At 36.9% G+C, this 22308-nt stretch overlaps 2 protein-coding genes across 3 annotated transcripts in view; one reads left to right on the top strand and one right to left on the bottom strand.

The window, feature by feature from the left end:
- The window catches only part of LOC756083 (WASH complex subunit 4), a 34152-nt gene extending 31860 nt beyond the window's left edge, over positions 1-2292 (top strand). For both annotated transcript variants that reach the window (XM_030987039.1, XM_030987035.1), the window contains exon 36: positions 385-2292. In XM_030987039.1, coding sequence (XP_030842899.1) covers positions 385-434 — 50 coding nt within the window. In that variant the 3' untranslated portion in view covers positions 435-2292. The remainder of the gene's footprint in view (positions 1-384) is intronic.
- On the bottom strand, positions 2293-22193 carry LOC755639. The gene is made up of 20 exons (XM_001191000.4): positions 22104-22193; positions 20760-21075; positions 20247-20415; positions 19534-19777; positions 18754-19055; positions 17797-18108; positions 16340-16489; positions 14436-14738; positions 13799-13960; positions 12573-12782; positions 11857-11987; positions 11213-11373; positions 9706-9848; positions 9185-9375; positions 8491-8608; positions 7778-7971; positions 7083-7241; positions 6255-6467; positions 4717-5327; positions 2293-4289 (listed from the first exon to the last, which is right to left on the bottom strand). The coding sequence occupies exons 2-20, from the start codon at positions 21027-21029 to the stop codon at positions 4004-4006; spliced, it is 4329 nt and encodes a 1442-aa protein (XP_001191000.4). The 5' UTR covers positions 21030-21075; positions 22104-22193; the 3' UTR covers positions 2293-4003.
- Positions 22194-22308: the final 115 nt, after the last annotated feature.

Here is a 22308-nt window from a genome sequence, read left to right as displayed (position 1 = left end):
TGAAGCCCTAAAAAAAAATTGTGCTTCAAATCGCGATCATGAAGTGCCTCAAAAAAGTAAAAATCTTTGAGTGACCGGTTTTACCATACTCATTTTCCCCAGTGTTATAAAAAACATAAAAAAATGAAATTTCTATTTTCCAAATCACAAATATCTTGATAATCAAACAGGCGATTGGCTTGTAAAAGTCATGGGATTCCTGACTTACCTCAAGGTTTATAATTATGAATGCAGCATGAGCTAAATGTAGAATTTTTTTCTTCAGAATCTGAGGCAATGTTACCAAATCACTTTAAAGGTTGTTGGGCGGAGGAGAGATTGCATATCATGATAAATGCTGGACATAACCATATTTTACACCATCTCTGTTCTTTTTTTCCTTAGCTATCGCAGCACCGCCAACTTCCAACTTACCTGCCATTATGGCCAGCTAGGTTCGTCATACTAACAGGAGAAATGGCACAGCTTGCTTAGATCTGGTACATGCACCAAATCTACCTATTCAAGGATGATACAATATACATCGCCCGTCGTGATATATAGGCTTTGCAGGGAATGAGTACCCTCTAAAATAGTAATGAGTTTTACAAGTTAGAGTTTATCATGTTAGAAACTGCACATGTAGAAAGGGATGAAGGTAAGGCAACCTCCTTCTATAGAGTAAAATTCAGTGGAAGGGGTCAATTCGTTTATTTTAAGTTGTGCCATTATCTATCTTGTATTGCACAATGCACATGGTCCATTACCAAAACTGTATTACTTTGTGGTGGATAAGACTGCTGCATTCATATCAATTACAGATTATAAGAGTGCTTTAACTAACAAATTTTATTGTGGCAGTTATTATTTTACCTTTGAATTTAAAAATTTGAAAAATTACTGTATTGAAAGTGCTTTACGTCACCTTGCTTTGCGGATGTATATGATTCATACCGACAAAATATGTTATATGCTTTTACAGTTGATGAGGAGTAAATTATTCAATCATATTTGCCTGTAGAAAATAAGTGCAACTAAACTGTACCTCAGATGATCTACCGGTAAGTGATTATCAACAGGGTTGAATTTAGATCGAGTACATGGTAGTTTTATGATCAAGAAGTCTGGCATGTGAACTGTTTTTTTTACAGTTTTTACAGTTTTTGAAAGTGAAATATATGGTCACAAATATAGCATTCCTTTCTTACTGTTTAATTTAATTTGTCTGTGGAATAAGCTTCACAACGAATATTTGTAGATTTGAAAACTGAAGAGAAGAATCTCCACCAATCTTCAAGTTTTTTAGTATGAATGATATCATGTATTTAAATTGTGTTGTACAATGTTGTAAATATCAAATTTCAAATGTAACAGAGATATATAAACATTGTTTTATACCATAGACTAAATTGCATGAAATATAATCTAAAGAATGCATGAAGAAAGAAGCATTATTTAATTCTAAACTGAAGCCTGAAGCCAAATATATACTTATTGCAAGAAACCATTTATTCTTTGATATAACACTGTATTACTACATGTACTTGTGTGAAGCCAAGAAAGATTGTTTAAATCACTGGTATGCGAAATAAGAGAAAGCTCAGTATCATCCCAACAGTTTTATCTGGTCATCTGAATTTGTAGTCAAATCAAACAATCTATTAAGTTCTGAAATATTAGACAAACTCTTTAACTTCCAAAACTTGAAGAAGAAAAAAAAATTGCCCTAAAATATAAAAATATAGTAGATGCAGAAGATTTTATCAATTTTGAGGAAGCTTTTCAAGAGTACATTGTGCAATCCACTGTTTTAATAGGGAAAATTGGTAAAAGAAAAGAAAAAACAGTGCTTTTGTAATAGAAAGTGTGACCAAAATGAAGACATTATTTGTTGGCCATTGTATTGTTTATCACAGTAAGTTTGTTTAAGTCCATTGAAAAGGAGAGACTTTATTTGAGAAGTTTTATCGCTTTCACCCTAATGAATTTTCTTCAGAAACATGTGTGATAATTGAGTATTTCATTGTACTCAACCACTACCACCATCCCTCCCCCCTCCACGAAAAATTCTTAATATACACAATGTATAACATGCTTACCATGTGCAACATACAGTGTATATTGTAAAGAACCACTTTGCCAATTTCTGTACGATATTTTTGTACTGGTTTCTACTCCCATTGTAATAAGTCAAGATTATGGACACTTTGATGGAAAATATGTTACTTTAGAAAGATATAGAATCTGTATTTTCAAGGAAGATGCAGTCTTTATTAAATGCTTGAAATAAAGAGACAAATGAATGCAATCGGATATCTTTTTGTTAGCATTTCTTTTATTACATATACTGTACAAGGTGTGCTGGAAATGTATGAAGCTCTGAACAATGGTGGGTTAAAGTTAGCACTGTGTGTAGCATCATCAAGGTGACATGCAATCATACAACAACAAAAAAGATTTATCTAAACAATGGAAGAATATACTGATAGGCGATTCAGTGCATCTATTGAATTTAACCCCCTTCAACATGATGGGCTATGATGCTGAACATTTTCATTTTAAATAGATTCGTTCATCACATAACACATGTCAAAGTTGAAGAGGATGCTCTATGTTCACAAAAGGTTTCACTTTCAGGAATAGACTTACTTCGACAAAAAGTATTGCACCAACATTTTAAAGTGATATAAGGAAGAATCCAAGTGCATATGAAATATATTCTCAAGTAAATAGTTCTATCTTTTAATTTCAAGCTAATATATGACATTTTTAAACGAGATATGAATGGAAGCAATACAGTCTATGTGTGTTCAGGCAATAAAACAAGTTCAACAGCTGTGCATAAATAGACAATGGACGGAAATTGAAGAATATGTATGTTGCAGAATCAAAAGGTTTCATGGAAGTGAAAAGTTCAAGAAAATATTCCACTCTTATAGAGTATCTCATTCATTATATAATATGTACATTATACAGAAATATATATTCAAATCGACATATTTAATATAACAATATACATAATTTTTACAAATATATACAAATCTACACTTCTCTTTATATCAATACTTGAGTAACTTCAGTTATTTCCCCCAAAGTATTCAAGATTGTTATGCGCTTTTCATGTAATGTGCAAAGCTAAAAGAAGCAAATCAGAACGTTTTTACGTTGAATTCGATGATGATATATTACGCTGCGTTTCGAAAAGGATGGTATGAAGACTGTATAGGAAGAAACATGATGATGGCATAAACCAATCAAAAGATGGAAAGGCAAAATTTCAAAGTGATTGCTGCTTTAAACTTTACACTGCTTATCATTTTTTTAATCCACTGCTTGAGACTCTTCAAGCTGATATTGAAGAGATGATGAAACATCAATATCTTTCTTTCCAACCTTCTTAATCAAATTGAGTATGTATAAAAAGCACAAACTTGAAGTAGAAAAACTTTTTTTCTCCAAATATTAGAGGTCACTTGAAGCAATAGCATACAGTAAAATGCAAATAATTGTTATGGAAAAAATTGAATTCATTGTCTTATTTGTATGGCTGCTACCCTGATATAAACAATACAGGAGAACTCTTTGAAACCATTTCTTAGTCCTGACAATTCTTTCCACACTACCATCACTTGCACCTTAGTAACCTGAAACATTTGAAGTGAGTTTGGTAAGACTGAAAATCAGGCACATTGATACTACAAACAGTACGTTCAAGATCTCGACATTTCAAGACTGTTGTAATTGTATTCTTTGGAAACTCTCTTTCTCCTTCAAACTGAATTCCACAAACTCCATGATCTATAAGTTGCACCATAAAAACTTGAAGCATTCATGTCACATAGTAAAGTAAAGGCACATTTATATATAATATTAGTTGCTGGCATGATATGACTGTTGCAGTTGCATTTTTTAAACAGTATCTTCCTAAAACTCCTTCCCCTTGCACCTTAAATGGGTGAAGTATTCTTTTAAAAGGCCAAGAAAATAGACAAATTTATATTATCAACTTTTAAGTTAACACAGTCTACATGGCCGACTCAAGTACTTTCTTCTTCTGTGTCACATTCTTCTGTGTGTCGCCCATGGCAAGGAACTTCTCCCTGTCGGGGTAGTAGAACTCTGTATGCACATGGGCAGGGTAGATGCCTGGTGGGGGGTTCCGGAAGCATTCGTTGCCCGGTCTTGGCTTGCTAGTCTCAGCTTTGTAAGGCTTAGAAGGCAAGTTCCTGAACAGATGGTTGTCCCTCTCTGCTGTGGCGAGGGGCTGGATGAGACGCTTGTGGACGGGTCCTCGATCTTTGTGGTAAAGTCTGTCCAGTCAGTGATACAAAAACGAGGGCGAAAGATGCAATCAACAATTCAAGTGGAAAAACCGAAGGGGGATGAGGTGGTGTGAATATCTACAAGTTGACTTTGGGTGACTCTTAAATTATTAAACACAAAAACAGTACAGAGGTGTTTTTTATTGTGTTAATAAATCTTTGCATTAAATTAATTGTTTATTAGCAATTTTACATCGCCTTAGAGGCTTGAACAATACTATATTCAACTTTAAAAAATGAAAAGCATGTTTACACCTTGTGGCAATTTCAAACAAAATACTGCAATCCCTAAAATTTTGGATACTGTTTTGATGAATTTGCTGGGAAATTATTCATTAGTACTCTTAACTAGTTCAACAATTATCAATGAATATACTTTAAGTTTATTGTCCAGATTTGTAAGCCCAATATTTACCTGAAGTCGTATCCTTTGAGTTCTTCAAACTTGGCATGCTCCATATCTTTGATTGGTATCCTATTACTGGACAATGCTAGGCTGGCATGAGGGAAGGCACCAGGCATGAAGATGGGTCTCTGTCCAAGCATAGATGCTCTATCATCATTCATCTCAGGGATAGGTAGTCCGGCCTCCCTGGCTGCCGTATCAACCGACGGGTTCATGACAACCGACAGAGCAGGCATGTCCTGGAAGTTCGCCTGCCGCAGGGCCAGCTTCTCAGCCTCGTCCTTGAGCAGGCCACGAAGACGATCAATCTGGTTGCTGGACTTGAATCCTTCGGCCATGAGCTCCGTCTCGGTGGCCACCCTGTGGAAGTGCATCTGGGTATCGTAGACCTTGACCTTTGACCTCCAGACGTCTTGCTCGGTGTTCTTGACGGCCTGTTTCTCGGCTTTGAGGGTGTCACCGGCGAGGTGGATGGTGATGGGCGGGACAGGTTGGAAGCCACTTGGGAGAGGTTTCCGCCAAAGGTTCATATCCTGCTCCCGTTGCTCCCATTCATAACGGCTGCGGTACTCCAGGGTTGGCTTCAGGACATTGTCATGCAGGATGTTCTCAATCCAGGACTGTCAATAGAAAATGTGTTTCACAATATTAAGATAGGACAACAGGCAAAACACACTACAAATCTTGAGGAGTGTTTCACAATTAAAGACTAAGGTCGACTTTAATTTGGACTTAACCATGGCAGGACATTTATGCCACTCGTTGCTCTCACTATTGGTCTTTTAATCAAGATCTTTTGACAATATTTTTTCCTTCAATAATGAACTATCAAAAAATGTAATTCTGTAGATTTGTGACGATTTATACGTCCCTTGAGAGACCTGCTAGTAAATGGTGAGAGCAAACAATGGCATATTTGAATGGCCTGCCATAGTTTAGTCCTACTTAAAGTCGATCTTAGTCTTTGTGAAACATCCCCCTGTTGTAAGGTCTCTATCAATAGCTTTTTAATATTTTACATATACAGATACAATGAACAATATAATTCAGAGTTTGTGTAAAGAGAATTGAGATTTTGACCCAAATAAAAGGCTGTCAATTCCAAACATTATTATTCTGTTGAGATCTACCATCCATCAATGGAATATAGAGGAGTTCAATTCTGTGCCAAATGCAATCTGGCTGGGCTCATAGGGAAACCTAATATCCCTGAGGTCATTGTTTTTCAAGTTAACATAAGAAAAAGCTACAAGAATTAACCTGCAACTAGCATCTCCTCTGAAAGCATATCAAATCTTATCGATTCCTGAAGCTGCATTCAGATATACAGACAACATGTAACTACAGTCAAACCTGTCTATAGTGACCGCCAAAGGGAAACACAAAAAATGGTCTTTATAGACAGGTTCCTTCAGTGCATGTTTCAATGAGAAACCATTTTCAAGGGAAGCAGAAAATGTGGTCTTTGTAGACAGGTGGTCATTAAAGCAGGATTGACTGTATCAGGTGGGATCAAACTGACCAATCCCATCCTGTGTTCCACTCACCTCCTTCAGCTCATCCCTCCTTGCAGGGTCTGGTTTCATGGGATGTACATTGCTTTCCATGGATATCGGTATCCCTGGATAGACAAAACCATCGTCGGTCTGATACGCGCCCTTTGACCTCTGCTCCTCTGCCTTCTTGACGGCTTCCACATTGACGGGGACGACGGAGGCGGAGTTGAAATCCTTGCAGTAGGTGAACCGTCTGTCTGGCTCCTGCAGAATCAAAATATAGAACGTGAATTTTATATAGGCAGTAATTAAATCCTTGAAATGCTAGAGCGCCGCAATGGCCGCCTTGCTTAATCCAGGTTAATAATTGGGCAGCGCCAGGAGCTTCACAAAACGTTGCGGACATGTGCGCTATATAAGAAGCCATTAATATTATTATTATTATTATTATAGGATGGGAAACTATCAAGAAAAGTAATAGATAAGAACCTTCAAACATATTCATCATTTTTGAATTTTTTTCTTGAACACTAACTATCATGGAAGCTGCGATCCCAAAGGAGATTATTTGGACATGGGTTTTGGTATTGATTTGGATTTGGGGTTGGCTTGGTTATTTTAAGGGGAGGGGGTGAAGTAAAACAAAGGGGTCTTACATGGAAAATAGTTAACAAATCCAATTGAATCTTTAAAAATTTGCAGTTTAAGGCGTAACTGACCAAGAATTTCATTTAAAGGTTATTACTGCAATGACAAAGACTGCAGGATGAATTCACAGGGCTAAAATGTGAAGAGCCTCTGACCAACCTAAACTTTATGACATCATTTATCTACAAGAAACATACGAGTATGACCTCATGAAACACTATCAATACTTACTTGTGCAAGCTCCTGTCTGAGTAGCTCCTTGGCTTGTTCTGTAGCATTGAGTGTCTGTGAGCTGTAATTATGAGCCACACCATTGACAGGTTCAATGCGAATGGTACGTGGTTTCACCTTCTTAGCTGTATTCTCTTCGCTTATTTGGTTCACATGGTTCTGTTTTAAAAATATAAAAAATATTTATTTTCATTTTTAAAAAATAGATAATTTTTTTTTTTAAATAGATAAATAAAAAAAAGTAAAAAAAAATCATAATAGATATTACAATTTAAATTCAACCGTGTGGTCCAAAATTAAGATCTATTAAGCTTAAAAAAGAGTAAAACATCTTTAATGTTCTATTAAAGTCTAGCTGTTTTAAAAACTTTGAACATTTCCACACAACCCTGAAGAAGACATAATTTTCAAATATGAAAGAATGATGGCACCACTTGATTTACCAGATTTGAAAAAAAAAAAAGTTTTCTTGTTACAAAAGAACAGTAGGCACCAGTCTTTAATGGTACAGAGCTAAAATAATATTCAATACAAATTTTAAAAACCCAATTGATTCATTGGTGAAATTCTTATCAAAACTTTCTGCCATAACCAGTTTTTCTTCTATGATCTATGCAATGGACTTGCAAGAAAAGAGGACAACAAAAAATTTGTTTGTTTTAATTAAAAAAGAAGGAGGAGGTATGTTGACTTACAATGTTCTCTTTGATGAAGTCATGCATGGGACCCATGAGATCCATCTGCTCCTTGTACATGATGTAGTCTGGATTGTAGATCTCTAGCGGGGTCCAGATCCTACGATGTCTGAGACTGGGCAGGACCTGGGAGGCCGAGTGGGATCGGATCGCATCCTCACTCAGGTATACCGGCTCATCACGCTCCTTCAAATCTGGAGGAAAAAAAAGATGTGTGATTAATTGGAAATTTAGTTTACAGAATATTGAAGGAGACGATAGCTTACAATCCATGATTTTTCTTGATAATGTACTTACGGATCTGTTCAACAAAACAAGACATAATTAATCTTACTAAGATATCAACTGATTGGAAAGTTGGGAGTAAGAGTTGAGTGGTTAGAGCACTTGACTTGAAATTCAAAGGTCATGGGTTCAATTTCCGACATTTTACTAATGTCCTTTGGCAAGGCATTAATCTACATTTGCCCAGGAGAGAAATATGGACCTGGTAGCATGATGAAAGCCTTTGTGTAAGGGAATGCCATATATGCCCTTACGATGGTTATAATGGTATGGAATACTCCCCAGGGAGTAGAGATGGTGCACATTGTGCATGAACGAATCAGATGACCCGGGAAGTGATATCTGTAAAGTGCTTACAGATGGTATTTCGTATTGAGCGCTATATAAATCCAGATTATAATCATTAGTAGAATTGTGAAGTAACTCACCTTCAAAGTCAGCTGTAGTGAGAGGAACACCAAACTCTCTACTCAATGATATGATGGACTCGGCTGAGGGGTACAGGTCATTCTTATTCACATTCCTCAGTTTATCTTGACCGACCAACTGTTTAAATGAAAAGAAAATGGAATATTTTATCCTTGGTTTAATTCTTACTGTATGAAGAATGGAGCGATAAAAGTTTTGAAAACCAATCATAAATGCTTCTGTTGAAAAAATATATATCTCTTTCTGTTTAATAAATCTCAAAAACCTTGAAAATTAATTTCAATTCATAGTAGACACTGTTCAGTAGTTTACTCTGCACGATCAAAGAGGCATGAAACTGTCAATAATTTAAAAAAAAAACGTTTTTAAAAGGACAAGAACGTGCATGCTTTCCTTTTTAGATATACCAGTATGTATTTTCATTACAGGATCTGTGATGCAGTAGCAATTAAATGAAAATCAAATAATTTCCACTTTATGCACATGAAAGAATCAGAAATAAAATATGCATGCTTCTTACAATTTCTTTTTAATAGTTCCATTTCAGGCACTGTTTCTATCATTTATAGTGTCCTAACATTTCAGAGACAAAATTCTATCCAGCATACATACATTAGATTCGTTATTAATATTGGGCATCTCTCTTTTCTTCACTATATAAGCTCAAAAATATATTATTCAAAACATCCTTACCTGATCAAGTTTGATGAGTGCCTCAAAGCAAGGCCTTGGCACCATGTCTCTGACATACAGCAACGGCTGCTTGACGATTACAGACATGGGCTCGTGCAGCTTGATGCGACACAGGTCAACATCGAGGGCAGCATACTTCCTCTCACTGAACATCATATCAGAATTGTACAGGGCCTCAAAGATTACTCCATCTGTAGAAAGAAAGAAAAATAGATATTAATATAATGAAGATTTTAGGGCAAGCTAGGTCATGGATTTGCGATAACATTTATTGCTCTGTACATTTAAGCATAAGCTGAAGTCACACAACTTCTGTCAAAACTGAAATATTACTTGTTTTTCAGAAGTTTTTAATGGCTAAAACAGTTACTAAACCATTATATAAGTCAGTATATTATAAGATTTTTCTTTCTTTAAAAAATATCTCATCAAAACAGTTCTTAATTTCCAAAATATTTTCTAATCCTTCTTTTTCAACTATGTTTGCTAAATGCACTATAAAATAGACAAAAGATAATTACCTTGTTTCTGTGGTCTAGGTAGACTGGACCACAGCTTATTGATTGAATGATCTCTTAGTCCCTCTAACACAAAAATGTGTTTCTCTCCATCAAGAATCTGGAAACCAGTCACGATGTCCAGGTCTGAACTCTTCTGCTGAGCCCTGAAAATGAAGAATTGATTACAAAACAATCACAATGAAAACTTGCTTGTCAACATGTCTCTAGACACATTTTAACTTACACAAATCTGTACTAGCAAATACAAAGACTACTATATCTATTCTGATCGGTTAACTTAAATATATAGATATATACCTTAGGCCTCTGCATATTCTAACCAACCTGTTAAAAAATGCATAACCTTCTATAATGCCACCAGTGGCAATGTTCAGGGCCCCATTTCACAAAACTTGTCATCAGTGACAAATGACATTTTTTGTTATAAGCTAGTGAAATAATTGCTTCTGATTGGTTATCAGCAGATTTGTCACTGATTTTTGTCATATATGTCATTAAAAAAGGCTTGATGAAACGGGTCCCAGATGATAGTCAAAAGTATATATTTTAATTGATAGTTCACTTCAAATTCATATTCTCTCACAAAAGTAAGACAAAAGCATGACTATATTTTTATGACAAATTCAAAATATTTCCTTATGGTACTAGCTAGGCTCTCTAATCAGTATGACTTGGAGTCATTGTTCAGGCCCCAAAGGAGTGTCACGTAAAAGGCAGCTTAATGCAAAAAAGCTTCTTCTTCAAAGCAATACTGGGTAATTTGTTCACAAAATGTTTCCCTTCCCTGTAATACAAGGGCCCCGTCTTACAAAGAGTCTCCTATCTCTTATGTACATTGTTGTGATTGATATCAACTCTTTGTAAGACATGGCCCTGGTAAGGTTTTAAAAAAGCCTCCACATAAGGGTTATTCATAAATACAGTCAAACCTGTCTATAAAGCCACCAGCCCAAGGGAAACACAGAAAGTGGCCACTGTAGACAGGTTGCCTTCTACACAGGTTCTTCAACACACGTTTCTTCCAAGAGGGAGGCTATACAAGTGACTACTATAGAGAGGTGGTCTTTATATAGAGGTGGCCGCTAAGACAGCTTCGACAGTCTCACCTACCATTCCAGTATAGCTTTCTGAGTGAGCTGCCAAAAGGATTACCCAACCAAGTACCAAGACTGTATGCCACATATACATAGATATTGAGTATTGGGGACTTTTAGATTGAGTGGACGAGAACGGCGTGAACGTCCACTGATCATGCGTGTCTATGGCAAGCCGTTTTAACATTTATTCCTATTTCTTGATATCAAGAATTACCATTGCTTTACAACAGGAAGTAATTTCTTGATATCAAGAAATAGTAATAAATGTTAAAACGGCTTGCCATGGACACGTATGATCAGTGGACGTTCACACCGTTCTCGTCCACTCAATCTAAAAGTCCCTAATGACTCTGATTAGAAAGCCTCATGAAGCACAAGAAATGGGTTTCAGAATTGCATGGTAAACTTACGTTGAGAGTTTGTAGGTTGATAAAGCTGCTTCTACGATATGATCTGGTAGATGTCCCAGGTCCAAGGCCTCGGCATTGATTGATATTACTAGTCTCAGAAGCTGGTGAAGGAACTTGGTGTTCTTGTAGCCAAAGACATAGACGAGACAAGAGAATGGGCACTGCATTGGGAAGGCAAAGGAATAACAATGCAATAAAGTTATAGCCAAAGACAATGGGGATACATGAGACCATTAACATGATTTCATGATTTGTCTTGCATTACAACGGTAATCTTTTCCAATTTTCAAACCCTTTTTTTTAAGAACAGTTCTCAACATACATTGATTTTAGATTTGATTGAATCACATCGGCTAATATGGGTAAGAATGGCTATGGGGAATTAATAGTTCCTTTTCCCCAAACTTTTGGCAGGTTAATCTAGGACGCTTGCCATATTAAATAGGTGTCATGTCTTAAGTCAACATGTGCATCATTTCATCCATAAAATACCAAATATTACAATAACAATAATGAAGAAAATAAAAAAGAATGATATCTGCAAGTTTTCTTTAATGATCCCAACATCATGCAGTGAATATCACAAGCAGAGCTCTTACAGCACATGCTACTATTTGTCACAAAGAACTGGAACAATTTCTCACCTCTGAGTGAGTTTCCACTGCTGGTTTGGATTGCACTTCCTGTGGGGTCGTGATGGCATGCGCGACCTCCAGTCTGACCTTTAACCTCGCCCCTGAATCGATGTAGTGACCAACAGGCAATGGCTCATCCTCTGTTAAATCATAATGGATGGTGAGATTATAACAATGTGAATGTGCTGACATTTTGTATAACAGCCAAGCTAGTTTTTAATCTGTTATAATCTGAACTTATCTTAAAGGTAAAGACCAGTTCTGGAAACGCCCCCCTCTCAAAAAATGAAATGGAAGCTCTTATTACCAATCATGCGAAAGAATATGTTTTTACTAATACGTGATCATACAAATTTTGCAGAGAAACCGCCTACTAATTGATATATTTGGTACATTATTATATCTATTTGGACCTGATAGATATAACGCATGTGTTGCGTAGTCCCATATACATCTTTCTGTGTACAGTGCTTGTAACTTTACCAAGACTGAGCCAAATTTCTTATCATTTTGATGATTCCAGAACCTTGCAGTACACACCAATACTTACATGCTAGATGATCAACCTTTTCTGAATTCCACAACGTTTCTTTCACAATGCAATCGCATGACCATAACTGGTCTTTATCTTTAAGTTCAAATTAAGTGCCTCAAATTTCTTAATTTTAAAATCCTTAGAAGGTACAATTACTCAATATAAATATGAAAAATCGGTAGGTACTCACTTGGTCCATCAGCTGCGTTGGACACACCCATAAGCCTATTGTTCTTCACACCCCTCCCTAATAGATCAGGGAGGGGGCAGTTATGGATGGGTGATGTCTGGTAGATGATCTTCTCACCAAGGAGCAAGCCAGACAGGTCGATCTTAGCGATGCCATAAGGATCCCATGGTTTGATTCTTCCCTTGAAAGGATTGTGTGTTGTTCTCTTACCTGAGAGCAAGTATAAAAGACGAGAGTGATTTAGATTTCTTGGGCGTGAACTCAGAGACACATAAAGACATGCCTTTTACAAAACTATACAAGGATTTTGAAGCATCTTGTGAAAGGCATTATATGCTATTGATAAGATTTTTTTTAAGACAGGGAATGTGTGTAGTTTTCTAACTTTAAAGCAAGAAAATAAAAGACAAGAGTTTTTAATATTTTTAGTACTGACTAAAAGAGTAGCAACACACACAATTCTTGGGCATAAACTCACAGACTCATACAGACATGCATTTTACAACTATACAAGTATTTTAAAGCATCTTGTGAAAAGCATTATGCCATTATGCCAAGATGTCCATCAAGACATGTCTTTTACTTTTTATAACAATACTCTCAAATGTCAGTTCCAAACAAGGAATCGCTAAAAACTATATGAAATGCAAGCACAGCTTTCAATACAAATCCTTTCTGTTAAACATTATTCAACAAAACATCATTAGCACTTGAGCTATAGTCAGGGCCCCATTTTTACAAAACTTGTCATCAGTGACAAATGACAGTTTTTGTTATAAGATAGTGAAATCCTTGCTTCTGATTGGTTATCAGCAAATTTGTCACTGATTTTTGTCATTTGTCATTGAAAAAAGGCTTTGTGAAACGAATCCTAGGTCTCACTACACCACCCTTGACAATGTACATCAATCTTAGACATACTTCTTGTAACCAGGTACTGCTTTGTTGTGGGTGAATTTTGATTCGAATTCAGTTCATACTGGGATCAAAACTCAAAACACTCGGACTACAAAACATGGATTAAAGCCCCACTGCTACTTGCGCCCTCTATATAGCAAACAATGCCTAATCGATGCCTGTTGGTCCCCCATGATCCTCTTTTTCTTATGTTAATTGAGAGCTGATTAGATGAGATAACCACCTGTCAGTGACCTTGCAGGGAGGTCTAATCCCCCTGGCCAAACTAGTGCAGACAGGCTTTAAAATGTTTTAAAAGCTGTACTTACTTGCTACCATGCCTACATTGCTGATTTTGTCATCCTCTGTATCTTCACCAAACAGGGTTGGTTTCTGTTTGATGTCTTCGGGCCTCCTGTCTCGATCATGAACCTGGATCTCAAGAGGAGCTCCACGTAGGTACTCCAGCAGCTCGCCCTTAGGAATGATACCTGAAGAGAACACAAAGATGCAGAACACTGAGTTTATTTGGCATATTCAAAGCAAGCATTAAATGGAGAAAGTATGGTTCTTATGCTGTCAAATTTATATTGAATGGCCTTGAGTGGGGTACAAGTGTTTGTAGCATGAGCTGATTTCACAAGTCGGAATGATGAACAAAATGTTTTCAAAGTGACTGCGATATACAGTGTCCTACAAAAGGAATCCATTTCATATCAATCCACATACATTTCATTTAAAGACAACATTCTCTGTTGCATGCGCATTCCTAAATATAAAACCAAGTCAAAGAGCTTGGATGCCATTGGAAATAAGAGGCATTCAATAACCTATTTCTTTAAACAAAATGATCCTATCAATGATTACCCTCAAACTATTCATGTTTGTTAGCAACCTTTAATATAACAGACATCACTAAAGCAAGTGATCAATGGAGCATTCTACAGCTGCCTTCATTCAACTCACCCAGTAATTCTACATTGATGTCATCCCAGTAGATGTTCTTACTGTGCTCCCTCCTCCTGCTCTTGTACTCGGGTTGCTTGCAGAACTTGTACGACGTATGTACAGGCATACATCTCCTCCCCAGCTCGGCATGGCTCAGCGGCGTTTCAGGCATACCTAAGGCAGAGACTACCTTGAGGACCAAGGGGTTAAGTTCTAATCGTTGGTCTGGGGACATGAGAGGGCCGTCCAGAGATACAGTGATGAAGACGTCCTTGATTCCTACCACAGGTGACTCCAGGCGATTGGTGACGGTCTTCAAATCTACAAAATATTCAAAATTATTATAGCTAACATATGTAATGAATAACAAAATTAGAATTAAAAATAACAAGAATATAAATCTAATTCCAATTAAAGAACAAAATCTTTTGCTGGTAGCCTCTAAAATCAATTACATTAGTAATCAGAAAGATAAAACAAATTCTGAACTAAGGAATACATATTTCAAATTTCATTTAATAGATGTATCTGCACACAACAGATTGTTTAAAGCAACAATATTTACCAGAATCTATTATTTCTTTTATCCCATTTTTTTTTTAAAATATCTTTTTTCAATGCCAAGCTAAACAATAGAACCACACTTTTAGCAACTCGTCATGAGATAATAATTCAGGTGCCCCTGTTATTGATACTAGGAAGGTACATGGGGTATTGGGGTTTCACCAGAGGTCAAAGATTTCTTTTCAAAAGTGCATTGAGAATTAATGTACGATGGCAGATCTACAGAGGAATTTTGATCAATAACATTTTGTGTTTCTACGTGTTTTCTTTGGATGGTCATATATCTGAAAGTTTCTGCGAGGACATCATCTTTCAAGCATTTACAAATTTTGCAAAATTAAAGTTCTCTATCCTTCAAAAGTGGAAGGTGAGATCTTATACAATCAAATTTAAAAACAATTTATGGGCTTTCCAATGCTGCATGGTTAATATAGCATCTATTGTTGCGATAGACATTTCTAAAAGTGTCTTTGAAATATTGCCAGGAGACTACTTCCTGATCAAACTTCCCATGAGCTATCAACCAATATCCTCTTTTGGGCTTGAAATAAAATGTTGGTATTTCCCCAGGATATGGCTCCCATTGTGTCAAGTTTCACTTATAGTTGCTGTCATAAATGTGACATTTGGGACAAAAAAAGCTAACTTGTCCATTTCTATTACATATGGAAAAGCTAAGACAGATGTTTAGCAGCACCACCGGTGAGCTGAAGCTTAATAAGGGTAAGAGGTTTTTTTTTCTTTCTTTCTATTTTTTCTTTCCTGTTCCTGATTTTTGCATAACCAATGACAATTCATTTAGATTTAAACCGACAATTATGGCTTGGATGATGATCTTTAATCAATGGTGCATGTGTACATTATGTATATTTCAAGATTTCAAGATTTTTTAAGATTTCAAGATAATTTATTGTCATGTAAAAAATATGTAAAATTTGTTTTTGGACATTTGAAGGTGCATACATGTAAATAAATATATAAATACATACAGAATAGTTACATTTTAACATAACATTTAACAATCATCACAATTTTAAGTATTTTGCATTAAAAGAATAAGATAATACTGAGGGAGGCAGTGCAATTAAAATGCTTGTTTTGAGCTTGTCCATCCACTCCAGGCACTTCAACGCCAGAACATCTCTCCAGCTAAGACTCTCCAGCTAAGACATATTATGCATCACTAACAAAAAGTGTGATGATATACACAAATTATTGCCCTGTGGGTTACATGAGGAGCTAATGCCTCCATGAATTCAAAATGCAACTTCTTGTGCTACTAAACAAGGAACATTTTCTTTTTAAAGCTGAGAATGAATATAGACGTGGAATGAAGATGAACTACAAATTTGTTTTACCTGCAAAGAGTAGCTTCATTCTGATAGGGATGCAGGCATTGCCATACTTCTTGATGTGTGCAGCATTGGCTGCTGCTGCTTGCTCGGCTTTATAGGATTTCCTCTTGGCTTCTCTCTGCATAGGAGAGTCCTTGAACACCCTCCGCGTACCTGACAGATTAAAAGTATTAAAATAAGGATAAATATGTAAATAAATAAATCAAAGCCCCGCTGTACTACTTGTAGCTACTTGCTCCATCTATATAGAAAACTTCCCCAATTGGTGCCTGTTGGTCCCCCATGATCCTTTTTTTCTTATATTAATTGAGAGCTGAGTTAATGAGATAGCCACCTGTCAGTGACCTCATTGGGTGGTCTAATCCCTTTTGGCTGAACTAGTACAGCCGGCCTTTAAGATATCTTCTCTCTTGTATGTATTTGTAATGAGATTAGTCACTATGTCCCAAAATTAATAGTGAAATGGCGCCACCTTGTGACAGACTTGTAACAGTGAAATACATGCAGTAAATGAAGAACCGTGGTAGCGCTCTCGTGAAGCACATAACCTTGGTGTAACATGTTTTTATTTAAGCCTCCTATAAAGTATAAATAATATTGTACCTCCTGTATTAAGGATAGGATACTAATAGTATTCATCTTACAATGTTTTTGAAAGGCTACTGACAATTTTTTTAACGGTTATTCCTCGTCTCTCTCTACTTGACTCTGCAAGTTTCCTGTCTTTGTCTTTGGCTATCTGAAGGTTCATTGACCATGCTCCTTGTTTATCCATTCTAATGGCTTAGTTCTCTTTGCATTGTCCTACTTGTAAAAGCTCTGAGTATAATATATGTTTCATTCTCCCTTAATCTACTGGGAAACTCTCATCATAATGACTGGTCTAATAATGCCTTCAGAATACTCAAGCAGAAGATGTTTTCAATAGACGTGCAGGATGCAAAAAAAGATGCACAATTGAAAACTTGTTACTTGAAAATGTTATCTATACACTTCTAAAATCAGCCAATCATATAAAGCCTTTAATTTCTCTAGCCTGCTGGATATAGAACATAATTTTTTTGTTTTTAATTATTATTATTTATTCAGTAAAAACAAAGAAAATCATTGAATATAAAACAAGAGTACATTTGGAAAAGAGTCACATGTTTGTTCATGTTGGCATCGAAAAAGGCAAAAGACAAGACATGAAATGTGGAAATTCATAGTCTATGTAACATGAACATAATCAGACTAAACTTATCAATCGTTTGTTTCTATGGGGATTATCAAAATAATAATAATATTTTTGCTTATATATAGCGCTTAATACATCGGGAATGTCCGAGTTTCTAAGCGCTTTACATTATTACCCCAGTCATCGGATTCTGGCTTGCCCGCACAATGTATGCACTTTCTCCACTCCCTGGGGAGCATTACAACTCACGCTACTCGGCTCAAAAGTGTCAGTGATCACATACCTGACCGAGGAGTTCCTCCATCGACTCCATTGACTCCATCTTTTCCCTGCACGGCTGACGACAAGCTCTCTTTCTTAGCCTGCGTGCTATCCTTGCTGTGTGGAGGTGAACTGGCTGCTCTCTGGGAGAGTTTGGATGTAGTGGTGCTCTCTGCCTTACTTGTTTTCCTTGCCGATTGGGATTCATGGTGTGAATGATGGAGCTTGACCGTGTGTTCAGAAGCAAAAGGCGGCTTTGGCAGCAGTGCCTTGGAACCTTCGTTTGAGTGTGAACGACTGGGCTTTGCATCAGGAAGTAACCTCCCCTTTTCATCTGCAAAACATGAACGATTTAAGAATTAGATATTAAACATGAACTGATTGGTTATATGGTCCGTAATACATTGAAAAAGGCTGATGAAACAAAATTACATTATTTAATGGATCTATTCTATTCATCATCATCACCACCACCACCACCACCACCACCACCACCACCACCACCATCATCATCTTCATCATCATCATCATCATCATCATCATCATCATCATCATCATCATCATCATCATCATCATCATCATCATCTTCATCATCATCATCATCATCATCATCATCATCATCATCATCATCATCATCATCATCATCATCATCTTCATCATCATCACCACCACCACCACCACCATTATCATCATCATCATCATCATCATCATCATCATCATCATCATCATCATCATCACCACCACCACCACCACCACCACCACCACCACCACCCCACCACCACCACCATCATCATCATCATCATCATCATCATCATCATCATCATCATCATCATCATCATCATCTTCATCATCATCATCATCACCATCATCATCATCATCATCATCATCATCATCATCATCATCATCATCATCATCACCACCATCATCATCACCATCATCATCATCACCACCACCACCATCATCATACACCACATCATACCTCTTTTCTGGTACTGCTTCATATCTCCCATTTCAGGTGGTCCCTTTGTTGGTACAGGTCTGTCAAGGCAGGACTTCCTAGGCTGCAAGGCCTCATAACTCATGGACTGCTTGAGGACCAGAGACCTCACTCCACCTATGTCTTGTGCATCCTCTCCTGGCTTCCCGTGGGGCAAGCGGAATGCCTTTGGGCGGTCAAAGCGGGCTTTCGGAGCAACCTTCTCTCTAGATTCCCACACCCGTAGCTCTAGGTTATGGTTAAAGAGCTTTAGGAGAACATCCTTGGTGACATGAAGTTTGTGGCTGGGTAAAAGAGAGGCGAAATGATACTAACATCAGTACATTGATCAAAAAAGTTGTTAGACTTCAATTCTAATAAGACCCCAGAAATGTTGTGATGCATGAACAATGTGACACAGGTCATGGTAACTTTTTAAATTCACATCTTGTGCATCTTTTGATACCAAGTGTATGAAAATCAAGCACACCATTACAAAGTCATAGGACATATCATTTGTCAACCCCAGAATAGAATATGTCAGTGCTAATTTCAATCTGTTTCATCTAAAATTATACACTAGGGGGTGTTTCACCAAGTCTTTTTTCAATGACAAGTGACAAAAATCTGTGACAAATCTGCTGATAACAAATCAGAAGCAAGGATTTCACTAGCTTATAACCAAAAACTGTCATTTGTCACTGATGACAGGTTTGTGAAACACCCACCAGATGAAGCCTCAAATTTAAAAACTCAACAAAACAATGATTCCAAACATGTTACCTATGTGACCAAGCAACCCATGTCAGATCTCCCTCCTGCCACGTCTTTAGCACCTTCGAATCATGCTCTGTGTAGATCTTAGCTGCCATACCAAACGTCACCACATCCGTTCTGATGGGCTCGGCATCATCGGGAAGCAGGTAGTATTGGCAGTGGTAGTAGCCCTGTGCCTTGGGCGCCTCCACGATCCTCTGCTTCTTCTTCTTCATCACATCCTCCAACTTTGGCATGTCTGGGTCATCCACTGTTGAATAAAATATAGATGAAAATGACATGATGTTGGATTTTTTAACTTTCTCTCTTACAATTAACAAGGTCCGATACATTGAAAATGAGTGAATAAGAGTTTGAAACAACTTTTTTTTTAAATATAAAATCTAATGCAGCTATAATCAGGACAATAAAAAGTTTAACGTGGTCAGAATATGAAATATTTGATTTGACATTATTAGGAATCTGCAAATGAGCTAAATTCAACATTAACATTGGTCTGTTACAATGACAGATCTAAATGGAAGTCAAACAGCCTTCAATGCTCATAGACCCTCACCTGCAACCTTGTGCAGATGAAGGATATAGTCATCTCTAAGAGCTGCAAGGAACCTTATGGTTCAAACCCCTCGATATATACTTACATGTATTGTGAGGAAATTTTGCATTTAACCCCCTTTAATGACAGACTTGATCCGATTCATAAATTTGTACCGATTTACCTGTTGGTATGGCCTTAGCAATCACAACTGAGAGTGTAACAGTATGTTCTCCTTCCGGTATAACAGGTTCATCTTTCTTCTTCCTGGACCGTCCTCTTCTTGAAGCATGAATCTCAGCAGAGCTGAAAGAGTCGGCCGTTTCTGTTTCTTCTGATGTTTCTGTACTTATCTGAAGGAGGGGGAGGGGATTATGCAAATAATTGAACTGTAACACTACATGTACATGTGTACTTATGGCTGCAAATCTGTAGATCTGATAAAAACAAACTAATATGGATCATTCCAGTAGCCTAGATTTCAATCAAAATACTTTGTTTGCAATATAAATTGATATATTACCGGTATATATAAATTTTGTTTGATTTGTGACACCTTGCTAATAGTGGACACATCTACTTCATGTGAAATAAATGAAGGAATCTTTTACAATTATCTTTTACATTTCAAAGAACAATTTATATTTTTCAATGCATACAACTCTCATCAGTAGAAAACAACAAGACTGTTTCAAACCTGAGATCCAGCCTGCTCATCTGATCCTTCCTTCCCTCCATCAGCACCATCTTCCTTTACGCTCTCCACTTCTTGACCACTAGTTTCTGACTTTCCAGCGGTGGAACCACTCCTTTCTTGAGAGTCTGACTTCAAACTTTCTTCCTCCGCTTGAAGGCTTTCTCTCTCTCCTTCTAGAGATGGAATGGAGCCATCTGGTTGTTTCTCACTCTCCCCTTCTGTTGTTTCACTGCCGTTGGACGGCTTCCCTTCTTGCTCTGTGGCTGACATCTTGATGTGTTTTTTCTTTTTTCATTGAAGTTTCATGCTGTTATTCCTGATGAGCGGAAAAATGATTTGTTATGGTTCTAATCTTATACACAAAAGGCAAATCTGTTTGCATGTTTTCTCAATTACATATACATTGTTTATTTATCTGATTTACCTGGATGGTTGATTTCAAACAGTGCACCTCTAGATCTTGATCAAAATTAGAAGTTAGTCTAGATCTACTCTAGACTGTAATTCCTTGTGCCAGAAAGTCGCAACCAACAACTTTGCCCCCCACTGTTGAACCTATAGTATCAAAACCTTCCTGGAATGAACTCCCCCAGGACATCATCAAGGCCAATACTATTGGCAACTTTGTGTCAAGGGCCTCAAGACAGGATTAATAGCTCAACCAGCAACATCTTTGACTTTATTTATTAACTTTTTTCAATATCATATCATTTGTTTTATTTAATCACCCTCCACACAAGATAAGTCACATAATTCAAAAAGAAAATAAATTACTGCAATGTGACAGACCTTCTTTAAAAGCGACATAATAATCAGTTGTTTGCAGTCACTCATCACTCAGGAAGAAGATAAAGTTAAGACTACATTTAAATGCATCCTGCATTGCATGATCATCATGCATGATCAGGATGATGCAATTTGATAATCTTCCTGTAGTCTACACTTCAAATCTATAATTTTCCTCATATTTGGTATATAAATTACAAATATTCATGTTGTTTAGTGCTACTTGATGCATGTTTTCTTTAAATCCACAGGGGAAATGGACAGCTTTATTTTGGCCAGACACCCCTACCCCCCTTCATCATTACCAGTCATACATCCCAGTCACTGCCCGAAGTTCGGCGGTCGCATGTCTCACATGTGGTGGTGACAGCGGTCTTTTCGTTGTTCAGCGACATCAAATAACATTAACGGACACAACGATAGACTTAGTACAATATCCAACTTTTTAACATTCCATATCACATGCAATGCATATTAGTAGAAACGGTACAATATTTATAATTCTATCAGAATTGACATAGATTTCTTTATTCTTCAACAATCAATTAGTTAACTTACAGATTTATTGATCAAAATCGTGTCTGCTCAGGCACAAGTTGATATGACAACGCACAAGCTTCACTAATATTGAACACGAGATGGCGCCATAAAAGTAAACAAGTTGTCACATCACATGCATGAAAAAAGTAATCTTTTGCTCTGAGCTGTTTTGGGGCAGTGTGTTCTAATATTAGTAGGCCTACTCGCGACTACTCTAGTTCTA

The sequence above is a fragment of the Strongylocentrotus purpuratus genome, unplaced genomic scaffold (genome assembly GCF_000002235.5).
Source record: "Strongylocentrotus purpuratus isolate Spur 01 unplaced genomic scaffold, Spur_5.0 spur5_contig_838, whole genome shotgun sequence".
Lineage (NCBI taxonomy): Eukaryota > Metazoa > Echinodermata > Echinoidea > Camarodonta > Strongylocentrotidae > Strongylocentrotus > Strongylocentrotus purpuratus.
The sequence above is the reverse complement of the archived record's forward strand: the minus strand, read 5'-3'. Positions and strand labels throughout refer to the sequence as shown.

What these genes read in the sequence shown, in the direction of transcription:
- LOC755639 (XM_001191000.4), bottom strand. Translation starts at nt 21,029, where the DNA reads ATGTCAGCCACAGAGCAAGAAGGGAAGCCGTCCAACGGCAGTGAAACA. An exon ending in CATCAATGTAGAATTACTGG is followed by an intron (nt 13,961 to 14,435) that starts GTGAGTTGAATG and finishes TGTTCTCTTCAG; the next exon opens with GTATCATTCCTAAGGGCGAG. An exon ending in ACCTAGACCACAGAAACAAG is followed by an intron (nt 9,376 to 9,705) that starts GTAATTATCTTT and finishes TTCTTTCTACAG; the next exon opens with ATGGAGTAATCTTTGAGGCC.